The sequence below is a fragment of the Mus musculus genome, chromosome 3 (assembly GCF_000001635.26).
Source record: "Mus musculus strain C57BL/6J chromosome 3, GRCm38.p6 C57BL/6J".
In the NCBI taxonomy this organism is placed as follows: domain Eukaryota; kingdom Metazoa; phylum Chordata; class Mammalia; order Rodentia; family Muridae; genus Mus; species Mus musculus.
Genome location: NC_000069.6, coordinates 69,836,786 through 69,859,402, shown reverse-complemented (window position 1 = coordinate 69,859,402; position 22,617 = coordinate 69,836,786). Strand labels below are relative to the sequence as shown.

General features: G+C 42.6%; 1 protein-coding gene and 1 long non-coding RNA gene across 5 annotated transcripts in view; one reads left to right on the top strand and one right to left on the bottom strand.

The window, feature by feature from the left end:
• Window positions 1–22,617, top strand: part of Sptssb (serine palmitoyltransferase, small subunit B) — a 41,826-nt gene that overhangs the window by 1,961 nt on the left and 17,248 nt on the right. For all 4 annotated transcript variants that reach the window (XM_030252751.1, NM_001286959.1, NM_133675.3 and 1 more), the window contains one exon: window positions 21,228–21,322. In XM_030252751.1, coding sequence (XP_030108611.1) covers window positions 21,228–21,322 — 95 coding nt within the window. The remainder of the gene's footprint in view (window positions 1–21,227; window positions 21,323–22,617) is intronic.
• On the bottom strand, window positions 2,779–4,711 carry Gm52608. Its single transcript, XR_003954497.1, has 3 exons — window positions 4,694–4,711; window positions 3,953–4,036; window positions 2,779–3,099 (listed from the first exon to the last, which is right to left on the bottom strand). It is a non-coding gene; the product is annotated as a predicted gene, 52608 (long non-coding RNA).

Here is a 22,617-nt window from a genome sequence, read left to right as displayed (position 1 = left end):
AAGAATGTGTCTTAGTATTTTTCTCCTGATTATTAAGCACAGTGTGTTTTCTCAGGGATGCTTATGAGATTGTCACGGCAGTCAAAATCCTCAGCCTGCAGAGGACTATGTGTCCCTGGAGGAATGCATGTCATAGTGTCTGTGGGGAGCAGGGGTTACAAGTGTTAGTCCTGACTTGTTTCAATTGGAAGGGCATTCAACTGGTTGCCAGTCTTCGAATCAGCTCAGCCCATGTGCCAATACAGAATTAGAAGATTTGTTAAATCTAAACTTTAGACCCCCAAAATCCAAATAAATGAATCAGGGGAATTGGGATGTTTGGTGTTTGTACTGGCTAGTTTTGTGTCAACTTGACACAGCTGGAGTTATCACAGAGAAAGGAGCTTCAGTAGAGGAAATGCCTCTATGAGATCCAACTGTAAGGCATTTTCTCAATTAGTGATCAAGGGGGAAAGGCCCCTTGTGGGTGGGACCATCTCTGGGCTGGTAGTCTTGGTTCTATAAGAGAGAAGGCAGAGCAAGCCAGGGGAAGCAAGCCAGTAAGAAACACCCCTCCATGTATGTCCTCTACATCAGCTCCTACTTCCTGACCTGCTTGAGTTCCAGTCTCGAATTCCTTTAGTGATGAACAGCAATGTGGAAGTGTAAGTTGAATAAACCCTTTCCTCCCCAACTTGCTTCTTGGTCATGATGTTTTGTCCAGGAATAGAAACCCTGACTAAAACAGGGTTTTTTTGTAAAAGACTTTATGACAGCAATTGTTATTTTTAATCAAATGATACTAAGAAATACACAGCCATTTTTGCCAGAAAACCTTTAAAATGATGTGTGCAGAAAACTGGGGGGAGAGCTTCATCGCTTGCTTTCCACATTTGGTTTGCTCCTGTGCCTCTTACCGTAACCACTATTTACATGAATTTTAATCGCTGTGATGACTTTGTACACGGATCACTTAGACCAGTACTTTTCAACCTTCTTAATGCTGCAGCCCTTTAGTACAGTCCCTCCTATTCAAATAACCATCGTTATTTTTGCTGCTACTTCATAACTGTAACTTTGCTACTGTTATGAATCATAATTTAAATATCTGATGTACAGATGGTTTTACGGGACCACTGTGAAAAGGTCCTTTTGGATCCCCAAAGAGATCGAGACCCGAAGGTTGAGAACCACTGGCTTAGACCAACAACAAACTTTTTGTGTGAGACACACAACCTCACTTTTCAAATCTTTCTAAACAACTAAATAATTAATTCCAATGTAATTAAATTAAGTTAAATTAAAAATGTCAAGTTAAGGCAAATGCACGTTTAGAATTTTACTGTGCGTCAAGTAGAAATTAGCCAGTCTGTAGCTCCCTACTGCTTACAACTTTCGTAATTTTAAAATAAAAACTACCCTTTATAAGTCCATGGCCAATTAACAAAGACAGTAAAAAAGTTTTGCAGGCAAATGTGTGTGTGTGTGTGTGTGTGTGTGTGTGTGTGTGTGTCTTCATTTTTAAGGATTGGGGCTGTATAGATGTTTCAAAGAGTAAAGTACATGCAAGCATGATGACCCAAGTCAAATCCCCAGCAACTACCTAAAAAGACACAGCAAAATGTGTCTGTAATCCCAGAACTGGAAGGTAGAGACAAGAGAATCCTGGAGTCTTTTCCTGATGTCCATTCTAGCCAAATGGACAAGTTCCTGGTTCAGTGACAGAGAACATACCCCAAAACATGAAATATAGAGCCACAGAAGACACCAAACATTGGCTTCTGACTTCCACATACATGCACAAGTATGGACACATCACACACACACACACACACACACACACACACACACACGCATTCACACACACACAGCTATGCGTATAGATACCCCACACACATGAGCACATCATCCAGATAAAACTGAACCTCTAGAATTAAGCCTATAAACACACCCCTTTTCAAAACAACAATCAGTGAAAAATTATCTCTGGATTTAATCCTGAGGGAATACAGCAAATGAAGAAGTTCTTATGCAAATGATCTGTAACACAACAACTTCCTTGTAAGAACAACAAAGGTGCATGGTATTTGAGTGAAATTCATCTCCCCAGCTTCCCTGAGCTTGGGAATGGTGGTGATCTACTCTGGCTGGGTGGTGCTTTGCTCTGGGTAATTTGCAGAGTTCCCTCGAAACCTAGAATCCAGTCCAGAGCAACAGCCTCCTCGAAAGAGAAACAGGCCATCACCTTCCTCAGCTTTGTGTTAGAGAAGCTTCAGTTCAGGGAGGACCAACGGACACATCATTCTTCCTACAGACAATGCACAACGCCCACATGGCCAAAGATGAAGAACATATTAACAAAGAGACAAACAGCCCATTTTAAAGTGAGCAAAGGTTTGAACACACATTTCTCCAACGAAGATATACGTAAGAAAGGTGTTTATCTTTACTTGTTAGGAAAATCAAAATCAAAATGAAATACTTCTTCACACCAACCACAATGGTTATAAACAAAGAGATCCATATTTACATTTCAACCTAATCCATGCTCAAAGAAGGAAGTTGGGGGTTGGAGGATAAGGTAGAATAGTTGCAGCACAAGTCAGTGCTTGCCTAGTTTACCCAAGGCCCTGGATTCTTTGTATCACAAGGAGAGTGGGGAGGAAGGGAAGGAGGAGGAAGGGAAGGAGGAGGAGGGGGAGAGGGGAGGGGAGGAGGAGGACGAGGAAGAGGAAGAAGAAATAGAAGTGTTAGATCTGTCATGTATTACCAATAGGGGTGTAAATGATGTACTGGAAAATTTGGTAATTCCTCAAAAAGTTACCCAAATAATACAATTCCACTCTTAGACATATATTCTGGAGAACTGAAAGTTTATGTCCACAAAAGAACTAGTACCCAAATCCTCATCACAGTAGTATACATAACAGGCAAAACCAAACAAGCAACCCAGAAACAGTCCTAGTATTGAGAGGTGAGTGAGTAAGTATATTGTGGAACCGATCAGCAGATAGTACCCAACATGCTTCATCACGGATGGGCATTGAAAAGATTATGTTAAGTGAAGAACAGCCCACGCTGTGTGGTTCCTTTTACGTAACACATCTCAAAGCAGCAAATCTGTAGAGAGAGAAATCAGATCAGTTGTTGCTGAAGGCTGGTGTGGGAGATAAGGTGGGAAGAGATGGGAAGTGACTGCTAAAGGGTACAGTGTCTTTGGGAGGTGGCAAATCTTAGGCCATGGGAAGGACTTGTAGCTATGGATGTAGTACTACTGAAAGACATTAAAGTGTATACTTAAACTAGGTAAATTGTATGATACACAAATGACATCTCTAAGGCATATTATTAAGAACCCATTCAATGTAGGCAGGTGTAGTGACTTACCAATAACCCCAGCCTGTGGGAAGCTGATGAAAGAGAATTGCAAGCTTTGAGATTAGCCAGAAAATTTTTAGCAAGACTCTTTTCTTAAAACACAAAAGGCAAGGGACTAGAGGTGGGACTCAATCTTAGAGTATTTGCCCCAGGACCAGAAAAGAAAAATATATGTAAAGCATTGAAAGAACTAATGAATTTAAAACTTTGGAGTTTGTAAAAATCCCCTGTGCCACTAAGCCACTATGAAGCTTTTTTTGCCCAATGGTCGTGTGGAAATATGCAGAATCACTAAGGACGGCACGGGAGCTGCACAGCTCTATGGTTTACATCATTTTTCATACCTGCTTTTCTTCTGTTCATAAATCAATCAGATGCCATTCAACTCCTTATCATAGGGGATTTACATGCAATACAGCATCCACCCAGGAGCTGTGGAGAACAGTTACTCTTCTTGCTTCTAGGTAAATGTAGTCTTTATCAGTTCTTGAGGTTAATTGTTAAATTTGCTATGCCCCACACTGGCTTAGAGAGAAAGGTACCGGAATCTCAGCAAAACCTGAATTTCTGCTCCGTTTAAAACACTTCCACTTACCCTAGGTCAGCTCTGAAGGCAAGAGGCGTGGAAAAGCTGAGGAAGTAGCCACTGGCGTCCCCATAGCACACTGATATGTCCTTGCTGGAAAGCAGTGACTGTAATTATGCCAATCCCCAATGCACAGCCCCCTAAATAATTAATTCATTCCTCTATCTGTCTCCTGTGTTTTGAGTTCCCACAGCTTCCTGAGCCTGTGCAAAGAACCGTGGGATGGGATGGCAATGTTTTGTCTAGAACAAGTGTATAGTTCAAGTGCCTTGTAACCATGTGAGGTAGAAAGCACCAGGACAGTTGGCAGGCCAGTTATGCGTACTCTAAGCTGTGTGAATTAGTCTTCCTGCTTCAGGAAGACTCAGCAAGTCTCCTATTCAGCCACACAGGCTTCTCCTTCCGTGTGCAGGTTTTTAAGAATGTGTCAAGCTGATGGAAATAGATTCTGCCCAGCCATATCATTATTATTATTAAAATTATTTACTTACTTTATATCCCAATCGTAGCTTCCCTTCCCCCTTCTCCTCCCAGTTCCTTCCCTCCCCTCCCCACCCATCCCTCCTCTCTTTCTACCCAGAAAAGGGGAGACTTCCCATGGATATCGACTAGTCTTAACATATCACGTTGCAGTAAGACTAGGCACAACTTCTACTAAGGCTAGACACAGAGTGTATTAGTCAGGGTTCTCTAGAGTCACAGAACTTATGAATAGTCTCTAAATAGTAAAGGAATTTATTGATGACTTACAGTCGGCAGCCCAATTCCCAACAATTGTTCAGTCGCAGCTGTGAATGGAAGTCCAAGGATCTAGCAGTTACTCAGTCTCACGCAGCAAGCAGGCGAAGGAGCAAGAGCAAGAGCAAGAGCTAGACTCCCTTCTTCCAATGTCCTTATATTGTCTCCAGCAAAAGGTGTAGCCCAGATTAAAGGTGTGTTCCACCACACCTTTAATCCCAGATGAAAGGCATAGCCCAGATTAAAGGTGTGTTCCTTAACTCGGAGATTCAATCTTCTGGAATCCATAGCCACTATGGCTCAAGATCTTCAAACCAAGATCCAGATAAGGATCTCCAAGCCTCCAGATAAGGGTCACTGGTGAGCCTTCCAATTCCGGATTGTAGTTCATTCCAAATATTGTCAAGTTGACAACCAGGAATAGCCACTACAATCCACCCCTTGTCAACTTGACACAAATAATATCTCATGTTCACATGAAACAATAACAAGGTTGTAAATACACCTAACATGATATAACTATCCCTCGTACAATCGCAAACGCATTAGTAAATTTACAATGGGCATTCATATTACTTTATAATCCTCGTTTCTGCAACTGGTTACGTGGCCTTAATTGGTATTTATAACTACCTTCCTCTACTACCCATTCTGTATTTCCTTCACCTTCAGCCAGCACCTCAGCAGGTCTTGGCTCTTTTCCTGGAGGATTGACCCATACCTTCATTCCTGATGGGTCTGCGTCCTTTGTCATCCTGCTTGGATTAGGCTGTTGTAGTTTCCCATTGACTTTAATCACAGGACATGGTAGTACTAAGAGACGCCCTAAGGGATCTCCTGCACTCCAGACATAATCTTGCTTACCACCATTGTGAAGAGGTAATCCAATTTCCCCATGGTAATCTGGATCTATCACCCCTCCTAACACTGTTATTCCTTTTTTAGCCTGTTGGTTTAAGGGCATTAGAAGCCCAAAATGACCAGGGGGAAGTCTGAGCTTCCAGTTCAATGAAATGTTTGTTGTAGCTCCTGGTAGGAGCACTCCCCTCTCTGGAGCCAAAACTTCTAAGCCAGCAGAACCTAGAGTTATGGGGACAGGAAGCAAAAATTTTCCTAGAGGGTCACTAGGAGTGATAGTAAGTGGAACTATTCCGTTTTCCACCCCTTGATTCCTGGACCCATGAATCCTGGCTATGGGTGAAACTGTACCATATATCGAGCGCTGATTCAAAGCATATACTGCCTTCTGAAGAACTCTGCCCCAGCCTTCCAAGCTGTTACCACCTAATTGGCGCTGTAACTGCGTCTTCAAAAGGCCATTCCATCTTTCTATCAGCCCAGCTGCTTCAGGATGATGGGGAATGTGGTAAGACCAGTGAATTCCATGATCGTGAGCCCACTGTCGTACTTCTCTGGCTGTGAAATGAGTTCCTTGGTCAGAAGCAATACTGTGTGGAATACCATGACGATAGATGAGGCATTCTGTCAGTCCGTGAATGGTGGTTTTAGCAGAGGCATTACGTGCAGGAAAGGCAAATCCATAACCAGAATAAGTATCTACTCCAGTAAGAACAAAACGCTGTCCTTTCCACGAAGGAAGTGGTCCAATGTAGTCAACCTGCCACCAGGTTGCTGGCTGGTCACCTCGAGGAATGGTGCCATATCTGGGGCTCAGTGTTGGTTTCTGCTGTTGGCAGATCTGGCAATCAGCAGCAGCTGTAGCCAGGTCAGCCTTGGTGAGTGGAAGCCCATGTTGCTGAGCCCAAGCATAACCTCCATCTCGACCACCATGGCCACTTTGTTCATGTGCCCATTGAGCAATGACAGGGATGGCTGGGGAGAGAGGCTGACTGTCCACAGAACGGGTCATCTTATCCACTTGATTATTGAACTCCTCCTCAGCTGAAGTCACCTTTTGGTGAGCATTTACATGGGACACAAATATCTTCACATCCTTTGCCCATTTGGAGAGATCTATCCACATACTTCTTCCCCAGATGTCTTTCTCACCAATTTTCCAATTGTGATCTTTCCAAGTCCCTGACCATCCAGCCAATCCATTGGCTACAGCCCATGAGTCAGTGAACAGTCGTACATCTGGCAATTTCTTCTTACAAACAAACTGTAATACCATGTGTACTGCCCGAAGTTCTGCCCACTGTGAAGATTTCCCTTCACCTGTGTCTTTCAAGGTTGTCCCAGAAAGGGGTTGTAATGCTGCAGCTGTCCACTTCTGGGTGGTGCCTGCATAACGTGCAGAGCCATCAGTAAACCAGGCTCTAGTCTTCTCCTCTTCGGTCAATTGATCATAGGGAACACCCCATGAGGCTATAGGTGCATGCTTGGCAGCAGACGGCATTGTAACAGGAGTAGAAACCATAGGCATTTGAGCAACTTCTTCATGTAACTTGCTTGTGCCTTCAGGACCTGCTCTGGCCCGATCACGTATATACCACTTCCATTTGATAATAGACTGCTGCTGTGCACGTCCCACTTTATGACTTGCAGGGTCTGATAGTACCCAGCTCATGATGGGTAGTTCAGGTCGCATAGTGACTTGGTGTCCTATTGTCAGACGTTCAGTTTCCACTAAGGCCCAATAGCAGGCCAAGAGCTGTTTTTCAAAGGGAGAATAGTTGTCTGCAGATGATGGTAGAGCTTTGCTCCAAAATCCCAAAGGCCTTTTCTGTGATTCACCTACAGGGGCCTGCCAGAGGCTCCAAACAGCATCTCTATCAGCCACAGACACCTCAAGTACCATCGGATCTGCTGGGTCATATGGTCCAAGTGGTAGAGCAGCCTGCACAGCAGCCTGGACCTGTTGAAGGGCCTTCTCCTGTTCCAGGCCCCACACAAAGCTAGCAGCTTTCCGAGTCACTTGGTAAATAGGCCTAAGTAACACACCCAAGTGAGGGATGTGTTGTCTCCAGAATCCAAATAGACCCACTAAACGTTGTGCTTCTTTCTTGGTTGTAGGAGGGGCCAGGTGCAATAACTTATCTTTCACCTTAGAAGGAATATCTCTGCATGCTCCACACCACTGGACTCCTAAGAATTTCACTGAGGTAGATGGTCCTTGAATTTTGGTTGGATTTATTTCCCATCCTCTGATACGCATATGTGTTACCAATGAGTCCAAAGTGGTTGCTACTTCCTGCTCACTTGGTCCAATCAGCATAATGTCATCAATATAGTGCACCAATGTGATATTTTGTGGAAGATCCAAACGATCAAGATCCCTTCTAACTAAATTATGACACAGGGCAGGAGAGTTAATATATCCTTGAGGCAAAACTGTGAAGGTATACTGTTGGCCTTGCCAACTGAAAGCAAATTGCTTCTGGTGGTCCTTATGGACAGGTACTGAGAAGAAGGCATTTGCCAGATCAATAGCCGCATACCAGGTGCCAGGAGATGTGTTAATTTGCTCAAGTAAGGAAACTACATCTGGTACAGCAGCTGCAATTGGAGTTACTACCTGATTTAGTTTTCGGTAATCAACTGTCATTCTCCATGATCCATCTGTTTTCTGCACTGGCCAGATAGGAGAGTTAAATGGAGATGTGGTGGGAACCACCACCCCTGCATCTTTCAAGTCCTTGATAGTGGCAGTAATTTCTGCAATTCCTCCAGGAATACGATACTGTTTTTGATTCACTATTTTCTTTGGCAGAGGCAACTCTAAAGGCTTCCATTTGGCCTTTCCAACCATAATAGCCCTCACTCTACAGTTCAGGGAACCAATATGAGAATTCTGCCAATTTCTGAGTATATCTATCCCAATTATACATTCTGGAACTGGGGAAATCACCACAGGATGTGTCCGGGGACCTACTGGACCTACTGTGAGTCGGACATCAGTCAAAACTCCATTAATTACCTGCCCTCCATAAGCCCCTACTTTAACTGGAGGGCCACAATGTTTCTTGGGATCCCCTGGGATCAGTGTCAACTCAGAACCAGTATCCAGCAGACCCCGAAAAGTCTGATTATTTCCTTTTCCCCAGTGTACAGTTACCCTTGTAAAAGGCCGTAGGTCCCTCTGGGGAAGAACTGGAGAAAGGGTAACAGCAAAACCTTTGAGTGTCTTATCAAGATCCTTCCTCAGAGGAACCTGGCCACCCCTTCATTCAAGGGGTTCTGGATCTGCAAACTGTCTCAAGTCTGGAAACTGATTCACTGGCCGAGATTGCTGTTTACCATGATCTAATGTAGCCTTTCTTTCATTTGTTTGAGAATTTTTCTGCTTATACAGATCAAACAAATATGCAGTAGGCTTCCTATGTATTTCATTCCTGGAAACACCATGATTGATTAGCCAGTACCAAAGGTCCAAGCGAGTCATGCCATTATAAATTTCACCTCTCCTGTGCTGACCATTACTGGGTATGTTATTATAAACATTCTTTTGTTTACGCTGTCCATTATAATAACTAGAATCACCTTGTCTCCGGCGATTCAATGCTGCCACCTGGCCCTTGTTACCTCGGAATCCAACTAAACCCAGTGAATTTAATTCATCTAATTGAGCAGAAGCATCTCCAATGCTAAGATCTGGCACAAGGAAAAGGGAAAGAACAAAACCCTTCAAATGTGCTGGTGCCCCTCTCACCAATTTGCGTCTTATAGAGCTAGTGAAAGGCATATCTTCTGGACCTTCCCATTGTGGACAATTATGCTTTACACAATATATCCACTCTAGCATTGCAATTTCCCTAAGTCTTAAAATCCCTTCATCAACACTAAGCCACGGAATATCAGGCATCTCCAAGTCATTTCCAGTAGGCCATCTTTTGATAAACACCTCAGCCAACCATTCAAACAAACTTTTGACACCTTTTTTAACTATGCGAGCTTCCGTATTAAACCTAGAATCTCTACTCAGAGGACCCATGTCAATAAACTCAGCCTGCTCTAGTTTTATGTTCCTTCCACCCTTATCCCACACCCTTAAAATCCATTCCCACACATATTCACCAGGTTTCTGCTTGAATGAATTAGCAAACTCATTAAGCTCCTTAGTAGTGTAGCGAATTTCCTCATGGACTATACTTTCTACCTCCCCTCTAGGAGCCTGTTTTGCTTTGAGTCTGGTTACAGGTCTAGAAGAAACTATTGGTGGGCCGTGAGCAGACTCTGCAAAATTAATTTCCTCATGTGGGGAAGGCATTATTTCAAGAGGTGGGGCTGAGGGTACTACTTCCTCAGGTGGGGCAAACCCTTGAGAATCTGAGGATTCAAAATTCTCAGCTTCAACATGGTCTTCCCACACATCCCCGTCCCATGTTGTAGGATCCCATTCTTTGCCAATTAGAGCCCTTACTTTAACTGTCGACACACTCTGAGGCTGAGACTTGAATTTTCTCTGTAGTTCAGCCAACCTTACAATGAGAGTTTCTGTTTGATTTTCTGCAACTTGAGCTCTATTGCTACAAGAGAGAAGATTCTCCTCAAGGACACACTTAGCAACTTTTAGATCGTTTACTTGTGTCTGGAGCCTTTCGATTTTATCACACAACTCCTTCCTTTCATTCATCATTTTTTCCACAGATACTAAGAGCAGCCAGCCAGTAAAATCATTTTTCGATTTTTTCCCCATCTTGTAGAAAGCTTTGTGCACTGAATCACCTAATTCATTAAGAAAATCAAGGGCATTAGCTTCTTTAAGTTCGGAATATAGTTTCAACCATGGGTCTTCAAAATTCTCTGAGCTCCCAGGAGGGAGAGAATCTGGAGAGGTTTCAATAGTTGAAAGTGCTGGTGGATCAACAAGCCAATTCCAGAATTTTAAAAGATTCATCCTTGTACTTCTGTTACTCTAGAACCACTCCTGGTACCAACTTCTGTATTAGTCAGGGTTCTCTAGAGTCACAGAACTTATGAATAGTCTCTAAATAGTAAAGGAATTTATTGATGACTTACAGTCGGCAGCCCAATTCCCAACAATTGTTCAGTCGCAGCTGTGAATGGAAGTCCAAGGATCTAGCAGTTACTCAGTCTCACGCAGCAAGCAGGCGAAGGAGCAAGAGCAAGAGCAAGAGCTAGACTCCCTTCTTCCAATGTCCTTATATTGTCTCCAGCAAAAGGTGTAGCCCAGATTAAAGGTGTGTTCCACCACACCTTTAATCCCAGATGAAAGGCATAGCCCAGATTAAAGGTGTGTTCCTTAACTCGGAGATTCAATCTTCTGGAATCCATAGCCACTATGGCTCAAGATCTTCAAACCAAGATCCAGATAAGGATCTCCAAGCCTCCAGATAAGGGTCACTGGTGAGCCTTCCAATTCCGGATTGTAGTTCATTCCAAATATTGTCAAGTTGACAACCAGGAATAGCCACTACACGGAGACAGCCCAGTTAGAAAAAAACGGTCCCAAAGGCAAGCAACAGAATCATAACAAGCCCTGCTCCCTCTGTTAGAAGTCCCACATGAAAACCAAGCAACACAACTGTCACATAGATGTAGAAGGCCTAGGTGAGTCCCATGCATGCTCTCTGCTGACAAATCAGTCTCTGAGCACCCATGACCCAGATTAGTTGACTCTGTTGGGTTTTTTGGTGATGTCCTTGATCCATCTGGTTCCAAAAATCTTTCTCCATCTTTCCTAAGATTCCCCAAGCTCCACCTAATGTTTAGATATGGGTCTCTGTATCTTTTATTTTTCTTCTAGAGGCAGCATATTTCACTTACTTGAAACTTGCCAAATAGGCTCGGCTGGCTGGCCCATGCTGGGCTGGCTGACCGGTCAACCCCAGGGAATCTGCCTGTCCCTGAGCTCCCAGCACTTTGATCACAAGCATGCACCATCATGCCCTTTCTTGCTTGGATTCTTGGAATCTAACTGCAGTTCCAGCAGATTCTGGGTGAAGATTCTCTGATGACAGTTATGCTAGGCTCTTGTCTGCAAGCATAGCAGAATATCATTAATAGGGGTGGGCTCCATCTCATGGCATAGGACTCAAGCTGGACCAGTCATTGGCTGGCCAGTCCCTCAATGGACTGTCAGACATTTCTGCTTCATCTTTACCCACGTACATCTTCTAGGCAGGACAAATTGTGGGCCGAAGGTTTCTTGGCTGGGTTGGTATCCCAGTCTCTCCACTGGAAGCTTTGCCTGGTTACAGCAGATAAGCAGTTCAGGCTCCGTATCCTCCATTTCTAGGAGTCTTAGCTAGCGTCACCCACATAGATACCTGGGAGTTTCATTGTCCTAAGTTTCTAGCTCGTCCCAGAGATGCCACCAGCCCCCATTCCAGTTGTCTCTCCCTCTGTTCTCTCCTAACCTGATTCCTCTTGTTTCCATCCTCACCCCCTCTTCTATCCAGTTCCCTCCCTTCTACCCAGTCTTTAACTGCAATGACTAGTGTCAAATTTTGTCCAATTAGAAGACTTCCTTTGAAAAAAATTGTGTGTGTGTGTGGTTATGTCTGTGTTTTGTGTGTATGTGTGTTCATTTCTATCTGTGCCCGTGTCTATGTGTGTCTGTGTACACATAGAGTGTCAGCAGACAACCTTGGATGCTATTCCTCAGGGGCAGTCTATCTTTTATTTTTCTTCTAGAGGCAGAATATTTCACTTACTTGAAACTTGCCAAATAGGCTCGGCTGGCTGGCCCATGCTGGGCTGGCTGACCGGTCAACCCCAGGGAATCTGCCTGTCCCTGAGCTCCCAGCACTTTGATCACAAGCATGCACCATCATACCCTTTCTTGCTTGGATTCTTGGAATCTAACTGCAGTTCTCATTCTCGTGGTTGCTCTTTTACAAACTGATCAATCTTCCCAGCTGTGATAAAGAATGAGTTTAAGGTCTAATCATTTGTCCATACATTAAACACGTGTAGGATAAGTTAGTCATGCCTTTTCTTTTTCTCCATCTCTTGGGAGGAGGGTTCTTGAGACAGCATACATTTCTACATAGCTTAGGCTGGCCTTGAACTCATGATACGCCTGCCTAAGTCTACCAATGCTACAGTTATAGATATGCAGTACCATGTTTGGCTTAATCATTACTTTTAATGTCACTTTTATTTTATTTTTATTTGATAATGCAGATATTGATTCAGTAAATATTACTACACAACTGTACTGTACCAGGACACACTTGGGTCTTAGATAAGTAATAAACATACAGATAAAACAGCTTGCCTCTAAAGTGCTTATATTCTAGTGGACATCTCATGTGTTAATAATAAAAACAATAGGTAATTATAATATATAAAAAGAAAAGAGCTCTTAGGGTAAAGGATAGAATAAGGCACAGTTTTAAGCTGTGGATTCAAGCTGGAAAGTAAGCTTGAATAATTCCATGCTGTAGAAAGCAAGCACAACCCTGGCTCTGTGAATCCAGAAGAAGCTCAAGAATTTCCAACTTCAGATAGGTTTCTGTTCCCCATGCTGGGGTTTATTCTCCCTTTATACTTTCCTCACCCATAAGCATTATCATTCTTATTATTATATCATTTTAACCAAAATATTCCATTGTTTCCTAAAGGAAAAATTATCCTCAACACATACCAAGTATGTACAAAGAAGAGCTCTCCAACACCTGCTTGGAGAATTACAACTGAACTATTAATAAGGCAGTGTCTTTTAAAATAGTATTTTGTGACTTTTGTAAAAAGTCCATACACACATACAATGTATTTTAATCATATTCAATTCCCCACTCCTCCTCATAGGTCCTCCCAGAGCCACACTCACCCCTTTTCCTTATGATCCACTGTATCTAGTTTGTGCTGACTCATGGAGACAGGGGCATCCACTAGAGTGTGGTCAACCTACCTGGACCCACACCCTTAAAGAAAGCTGACTTTTTCCCCCCCAAACAGTGTCTTAAGACAAAAATCCCCACTCAAAGAAATCGTCGGCCTGGGCTGTCATTTCCTTTTTGGCCCCTTGTGTTTCGCTGTTTCATGGATACACGTAGTGTTCTGAGGGGTTGTATGTACATAATGCAGATCTGGTTCCCCAAATATAGCACCTTTTGGAGAGCCAAAGAGAGTTTAAGGGGAAGGAAACATTGAGAGGCATCCTAGGAAGGAAATGGAAGAGTGCCTCTTCGAGGACTACAGAGGGTGAGCAGAACAAGACATCCCACAGGTCAGCTGGTGGGGGTGGGGGGAAGGCCATCACTCCACCGTTCTAGAATTTCTACACAGTACCTGATTTCAAAGGTACCCGAGGACACCTTGCTCTAATAATATATACGAGGTGCAGCAACATTTCTGGAATGGAGTTTTTTTAGGTCTGGTTTAAAAGGAGCAGGGATGAGATTTTGTAAGTCAAAGAGAGCATTTATTTTAATCTCAACTGAGAAGTGTGTAAGAACAGTAAGAGTAAAACTAAAACCAAAGTTTTTAAAAATAAGATCTATTATACTGGGACATTACAATGTTTACTCATTTATTTAACATGGTTTAATTAAACAGCTAGTGTATGCTAATCGTGGAGGAAAAGATGAGACAAGGGAAGACATTATTCAGACCTCTTTTTTCTAGACTGCTGTGAGTGTGCCTGCATGTCTGTGTGAGTATGTGTGCACATGTTCGTGCATGTGTGTGTTTGTGTGTGTGTGTGCGTGTTTTACTAGAAACAGCACAGAACTTCATTCGCGCCAAGCAAACACCCTGCCAACTGAACAATATCTCCAACCCAATACTCTTTTTACTACAAAATGGATGAAGAACATAGGATAAGATCCTCAAGAGCATCCAGCCCTGCCACCCAGGCCCTGACAGCCTTTCTTCATCCCTCCCTGTGCCTCAGTTTACCCACTACTTCCCAGTCATAATATTTGCCACACTGTGGGGAGATACTTGCCTAATTATCCCAGCTCTCAGGATATGGTCTGGAGACAGTAACCATGTCAGTCTTAATAAACGTATCCCTTCTTATGTCTTTGCAACAAATAGCTAGGATGGATGGATGGATGGATGGATGGATGGATGGGTGGGTGGATGGATGGATGGGTGGGTGGGTGGGTGGGTGAATGGATGGATGGATGGATGGATGGATGGATGGATGGATGGATGGGTGGGTGGATGGATGGATGGATGGATGGATGGATGGATGGATAGATGGATGGATGGACAGCAGACAGACAGACAGACAGACGGACGGGCCTACAATCATTATGAATGATTTGCTGGCCTGCAGTCAAAGTTCTTTACATAGCAAGGCAATGTGGCAGAGGAGTTTGGGGTATGTGCTCTGCAATTTCTTTTTTAAATAAATAAAACGTTGGGTCAATTTTTAAATTTTAAATATTTTAAGTATTAAATTTTAAATTTTCCTAGTATCTCCATTTCCATGTTTGTAAAGTAAGCACCGAGATTCCTATCCACCCTTAACAGTTTTAAGTGAAACCTATAAGGCCTTACCTACAAAGCACTTAGCAAAATTCTGGAATATAAATTGCACAATAAATATCTACTATTATTATCAAACTAAGACAACTTTCAAGCTGACAGCTCCATTATAAGATCAAAGGCTGTCGTAATGTCAAGCCGGAGCTATCCTGCTGATGTCAAGATCAGTGAAAATACTAAAAAGTAAATTTGGAAAGGAATGTAAGTAGCACATTGAACAAGAAAATAAAAATGACCAGAAGAAGAAAGAAGGGAAAGAAAGGCTCAAGATGGCAGATATTCCTTCTGGCTAAGTAAAACACCAGTTATAATCCAGGCTTACTGTGCCTCGCGGCACACCATGCCCAGGGTCAGGGAGTAGTCACTGATGTACAATAAGAAAAAAGTGAAACAAATCCTACTTTTACCTGTCCTTAGGGCTTTAGACAGTCCTTTTTAGCATAGTTTACAAATCTAATAATTTGGGGGGGGGGGGAGCGGCATTTGTCAGACCTTTAGTCCATTATATCACAGTACCACATCAAGCTATCTATACCACTTAGAATGAAGAAAGAGCTAACTGTGAAAACCTAGAAATTCTAGTAATTAACTTTTCTTCTGGTAAATGACTGGAATACCCTTGGGTTCTTCTCCAATGGGAGAATCCACAGAGAATCTCAAATTTTACAAAGAAACATTCTAAGTACTGTCTGGAGCCTCTGAAGGCCCTTGGATCACACAACTGATAGAAAGAGTGGCCCCTGTGGCAGAAAGCATGAGTGGGGCAGTGACATGGCTCAGCAAGTAAAGGCATCCGCCACCAAGCCTGACCATCTGAAAACAATCCCTGGGAACCAGGTGGGAATGAATAGAACCAATTCCTGCAGACTGGCCTCTGACTTCCACATTTGAGCTTACACAGACACACAGACACACACACACACACACACACACACACACACACACACACACACGAATAAGTAAACATGGCCACATGCATATCCAGGCCACACTAAGGGAAGGGCAGCTATTCTAGTCAACAGAACTTTGTCTCAACTTTCTGTTGTCATTAAGACATGAGTGCTGTATACTTTGAAGGGAGAAAAAATTTAAAGCTTTTAAATGTATAATAGTTTTAAACCAGGCAAGGTACTTATGCAAACATATATACATATTTCCTGCCTGACTTGGTTCATTATCTGCAACTAAATGGCAACTTAAGTACCTGACACTAGGGAGCAATAATGCCAAAATAAGAGTGGGAAGGATATCTCAGAGGTAGAATGGCAAGCACAAAGCCCTAGGTTCGAGCCCTGGCACCATAAAAGAAATTAATATACAACTTAAAATATTATGGATGTCTTTCATAAATTATATATGTATCCTTTGCCACCCTCTCATAGAACTCAAAACAGTGTTATGTTAGGTTCATAGAAATCACTCAATAAATATTTATGGTATGAATTGAGCAAATGTATATTAACTTAAATTTTAGTTTAATGTAATCAATAGAAAAGTGATTTTCAAATCTATGTAGTATTAAATGGGGGAAAAATAAGTTTTTCTGATAAAAAGAATTGAAAAATTCAACATTCAAAATTAAGTATGCCTTACTGGAGTCTTCATTTCTGTGGTAAGATGCCATGAGGAAAAGCAACTTGGGAGGAAAAGATTTATTTAGTTTGCATTTCCTGAGTCACAGTTTGTTTCCCGAAGGAAAGAACAGGAACCCAGAGGCAAAAACTGAAGCCAAGGCCATGGAGGAGTGCTGCTTATTGGTTTGCTCCTCATGGCTTGCTCAGCCTGCCTTCTTATACCACCTGGACCACCCAGAGGTGGCACAGCCACCAGTGAGGTGGACCTCTCACATTAATCACCAATCAAAAAAAAAAAAAAAAAGAATGCCCCACAGACTTGCCTACAGAGCCATCCGCAAATTTCTTCTTCCCAGATGCATCCAGGTTTGTGTCAAGTTGACAAAACCAACCAGAACATACCACAACAATCACAAGTGGGTTTAAAAGAAAACAATACATATCAAAGAGTAAGCAATATTTATCTAACATGGTAATTATGTGTGAATCTATTTCTTGGCTACTCTGAAATTCTTACTGTTACACTTCAGCACTTTATTTTTTTTTTTCCACAGCTAGTGCAAGCTTAACAGTCAACCAAATTGTTAAGAAAGAAATCTTTATGTGGCTCACATCTGTGATTTCAGCTCAAAAGGCTGACACAGGATGGTGAGTTTGAGACTAGCCTACCCTATGCACCCAAGACTACCACTAAAAGGAAGTGGGTTTTAAAACCAAGGGCAGTTTGCAAAGCCACAAAGCAACAATGTTTCCCTTAAAGTTACAAATTCTGCTAAACTAGACCCTCACTATCTGCCTTCTCTGAAACTGAACAAGTATACAAAAATCAGTGTTTGTGACATTGAGATTTGTAATATTATGACAGTCTGATTGCCTGAACTATTTTCAATAATGTACAACTGAGGGAAAAGCTGTCACATATCAGAGACTTACTTGTGTGTCTTTGCTAAAGACATGTTAGGTCTATCCTATCAGTGTGTGTGTGTGTGTGTGTGTGTGTGTACGTAACAAAGACATATGACAAAAAGGCATGCAATCTATTAGTATATGTAAAAAAAATTGACTTCTTGCAAACGTGTCTCAAATTCTAAATGTAATAATCACTACAAGTCATTGTGTAGCTAAATGCTACAGAAAGTGAAAATTCGATTGCCATAGACCTTGTGAATAACTTATGTTAAACTACCAGTTTTCTTTAGGAAGCTTTAAGTAGAGTCTCTCACAAACAGGTTATGTGACCTGCTTGACATCGGCATTCATCAACATGACAGCTCTAGGCTATAGAAGGTGTCACTTATCACTATGCTAATTCTCCACTTTATCACATCAGTTTTGATTAACTGGAGTCTAATTGTTTCCTGTTTACATAATTACTTAAAAATCCATTCTGATAGGAGTGAGTTCTTAGAAAGAGCCTTGACTTTAAGAAGCTGATGCTACAGGATACAAATTTGATTTTTAGGGGGAAAAGGAAAAAGTAGTCATAGAAGGGAGTGAGAACCCACAATTTGATGTGAAGCCTTCATGGAGCGGGCTCAGGGAGGGTTGGGGCGTACACCTTCGTTTCCCACAGGCACGAGATACGTACTCACTTTATTTGGCAGGATGCCCAAAAGAATGGATTGTGTGCACATATGCTAAGAACAGTAAACTACTTCTCCCTGTTTTACTCAACAGTTGAAAAATAGATTTGTTATTTGGGGGTAGCTCTTTACTAGATAGGTTAGGCAGAAATGAAAACTAAGGCTACAAACAGAATGCCCCCACCCTGGAGAGGCTGGGCGTTCACATATTTCCTTATTTATTTTAACAACAAAAGGGGGGGGCAGGGATGGTGTTACACACTTTTAATCCCAGCACTCCAGAGGCAGAGTCAGGTGGATCTCTGGGTTTGAGGCCAGCCTGGTCTACCGAGTGAGTTCCAGGACAGCCAGGGCTACACAGAGAAACCCTGTAGTAGTTCTGGCTGGCCAAAAGCTCACTATGTAGACCAGGTTGGTGTCTAACAAAGATCCACCAACCTGTGAGTGTTGGGATTAAAGGCTTGTCAAGGCCTATACCACCACACCCAGCTAGCCTTCATATCTTAATCCATTATTTCATTGCCTAAAAGTCTGAACAAACGACAACAAAAAGCAGTCAAGTCGGCCTCGTTCTGGATTTGGCTGGCAGGAAAAAAAAATCATATTATAATTTAGGGCCAAGAGAAAACAAAGGGCAAAGCTGTCCCACGGTTTCCTCCACTGTGGAGCAAACAGACCAGGCTATGCATGGAACACAATACACCACCGCACTCTCCCACCTTCCTGCTGCTAAGTCCCCAGTTCACAGAACAGTCCTTCACCTGCCTGTCTGCCTGCCTGCTGCCTGCCTGCCTGCCTGGCTTGTCTCTGAAGGGCTCAAGAGAGTGAGCAGGGAAAAAAAAAAAAGAATCACTCAGATAAAAGGGGCGAAATACATAGAAAACGTAAGAAACAAATAATAATTGGGAAACATTTACCATTACATCGGTGCTACTCTTTACTATGTTGTGTGGAGTAACCTCTACAACAAGCTTGGGTCACAAATCACACATCTTACTCATGTAGCCGACGCTTATTGATGTTTGGCAACCCATACAACAGCATTTCTCAACCTGGGAGTTGCAACCACTTGGGGGTTGCACAGATCAGATATCCTGCATATCAGATGTATATATTATGATTCGTAACGGTAGGGCGATTATAATTGTAAAGCAGCAATGAAAAGAATTTTGTAGTTGAGGCTCAACTCAACATGAGGAGCTGTGTGAAGGGTCGCAGCCTTAGGAAGGTTGAGGGCCTCTGCTCTAGAACATCACAAAAAAATGTTCAAGAAAAGTAGAATATTAACAGATCAACACATCCTTCTATGACATTTGTCCTACTTTTCAGATTGCATCTTAGAATTGGTGAACTTAGTAAGTCTGTCTCTGTTTCTCCCGCCATGGTCCTTTGAGACAGCTGACATGTGACCAAGCTCATATTTCAACCACCACTGACCTTGAATTTCTAGCTCCACTTCTCAGTTGCTAAGATTATAGGCACAAGCCACCATGCCCACTCTGGTAACCTCATCTGAAATCCTCCCTCCCTCCCTCCCTCCCGGTTCATGGTTCATGGTTCATGGCCGCCTACAGAAGGTGTTGAGCAGTCTGTGCTTGAACTATTTTCTTAATGGAGTCCTCAATATCTCACCATGAAACGCTTCGTGTTTTATTTATCTGTACTTATTTTGCATGCCAGAGAAGTGCCCTGTCACTAATCGTGCCTCCAACTCCGCCCCTTCACCTTTACACAGCTCCCACTCTCAACTGGCTTCTGAGATTCACCTCCACAAACAAAGGTGCTTGCACCTCAGCAAACAAAGCGGTTCCAAGGCTTCTCAGTGGTAGCTTGTGGTGTCCTTCTAGGACCAAGAACCGCTTACTCTCCTGGGATTTTCCAGACCCCGAGGATATTCCCAGCAGACTGGCATGACCGTTTGGAAGAGCTAGAAGAAGAATCAGAGCCCCTTTTCCACAACCGTGGTGTCATACTTTGTGGATATAGAGGAATATTGAATTATTTATTTATCACACACAGTCGACCACTATGCTCAAGGGTAGTTTTTTTTTTATTATTATTATTTTTTTTTTTTACAATCCAATTGTTATCTCCCTCCTGGTCTGCCCTCTGACAGTTCCTCATCCCATTCCTCCCCCACCCCTCTGTCTCCAAGAGGATGTCCTCACCCCATCCCACCCCTGCCAGGTTTCCACCTTTTCTGGGACCTAACGTCTCTTGAGGGTTAGACTCCTCTGCTCCCACTGAGGCCAGACCAGGCAGTCCTCTGCTGTATGTGTGTCAGGGGCCTCCTATCAGCTGGTGTATGCTGCCTGGTTGGTGACTCAGTATCTGAGAGATCTCAGGGGTCCAGGTTAGTTGAGACTGCTGGATTCCCTATGGGGTTGCCCTCCTCCTCAGCTTCTTCCAACATTTCCCTAACTCAACCACAGGGGTCCCCAGCTTCTGTCCAAAGTTTGGGTGTCAGTATTTGCATCTGTCTCAGTCAGCTGCTTGCTGTTCCTCTCAGAGCACAGCCATGCTAGGCTTCTGTCTGTAAGCACACCATAGCATCAGTAATAGTATCAGGCCAAAGACAGATTTTTAAATTTGACAATTAAACCAATTTCTTTTTCCTCTCTGCACATCTCACATGATATTAACTATTTGAAGTCAAGAAACATTTTCCACAAACAAACAAACATACCCAGAACTCCAGTCCTTGGGATGTATCCGAGCAGGCTGCTTTAGTAGCAGTTGGAGGAGAGCCCGCCATAGTCCTCCATTGTCAACCACAGTCCCTACAGCACTGTCTAATTCTCAGAAGACAACCACAAAGTCTCAGTCAGTGGCATGTTCTTAACCTCTGACTTCTTCCCCAAAATAATATTTAAGCTAACTTAGCACTTTTTTGTTTTTCATACTATACCTTACAATCTGTGGAAGAGTCGGGATGGTTGAATGATGTTTCACAGGCAATAAGATTGTTTTAAAGTTTGAAGGCATTTGGGGTTTAACTTCTCTGAAATCTTTTTTTCACAGACGAAGAAATAAAGCCCAGAGAGGAGAAATAATCTACACCAGATTGTTCAGAGGAAAAGCATCACCGAGTACCAAGCCTGGATACTCCTGCACAGGTGACTTCCTCCACTCCCATCTTGGACTCGCACCTTTAGAAACCTTTTAGAAATATGACCTTTCTCATGGTAAAACTACATCTTTACTAAAACAAAGTTCTAGTGCTATGTCAAGCTACCAGAAAACATGGAGAGCAAATATTGTTTTGACATTGGAGATTGGACAAAGGAGGAAACTGTAGCCATTGGCTTATTATGCCATAAAAACAGTGATTCCTGGCTTTAATTCATGCGAGGCACCTTTGAGATATAAACAGCAAAATGCTCCATCAGTACAAAATATGCTTAATTTGCAAGGGTTACATAGGTGCCACCCTCCCATAACCTTTGACTGTAGGTTACAAACCCCTGGCCGAGAAAAAGCCAGTGGTGGGATAAGTGTCACGGGTGCAACGGCAAAACACTAACTCCTGCCTTATTTATGGGTCTCTGGTTGAAGACTGCTTCTGTTTCATTGTCCTTCATCTTTAATTTATGTGATGCAGCAGTTTATTCTAGAAGGCCTTTGGTCTGAGAAGAATGTTTTTTAATAAACATTTAGTTAACAAAGTGGGATAAATTAAAATAACAAATGTGGAAAAATGAAAACATTGTCTTCCAAAATAAAAATATTTATAATGAAAGTGAAAATGCCCACTATTCACAGAAGGGCAAACATTTTATTTTAGGTTTTAAGATAATTAGCATTATCATTATTATTATTTATTATTACAAAGAAACGGAAGCAGGCTAAAAAAAAAAACTAGACTGCCTGCTCCTTCTCTAATTCTTAGAAAAGTGCCTACGACCTCATGGGAAAGTGTGGGTGAAAGATATCTATCCATACTTTCCTTTCTGTAGCCGTGTTTCCAAAGATTTATAGTTCTAGAGTAGCTGGCACTAGTTTCTTTATCTCAACATACTTTAATTTATTGATGGCAATAATGAGTATAGGTTTCACCGGTTCCAAACATCCTCTTTGGATGCTTACACAGCATTAGTTACTATCAGAGGCACCGTGTTGTGTCAGAAGCTCCTGGGCTTCAATATTACAGCATCCCAGGCCAAACCCCAAGATCAGCTCTAGCTAGACACCCAAGTATGCAATAATTACATAAACCCTGAAGCCTCCACTTCTTCATCTTGGGAAATGAGCTGATGGAGGAGAAGGGCTTCGCACAGGGCTCTGTGCGTGCGATGTGCTCTGCAGAAAGCAGTTACTACAGAGCAGGCTGTGACTTTTACCTCCATTATGGTAGCCACCTGTGACCCAAATAAAAATTCCAAATGACAGTCTTCCTAAACATAATTTCTAG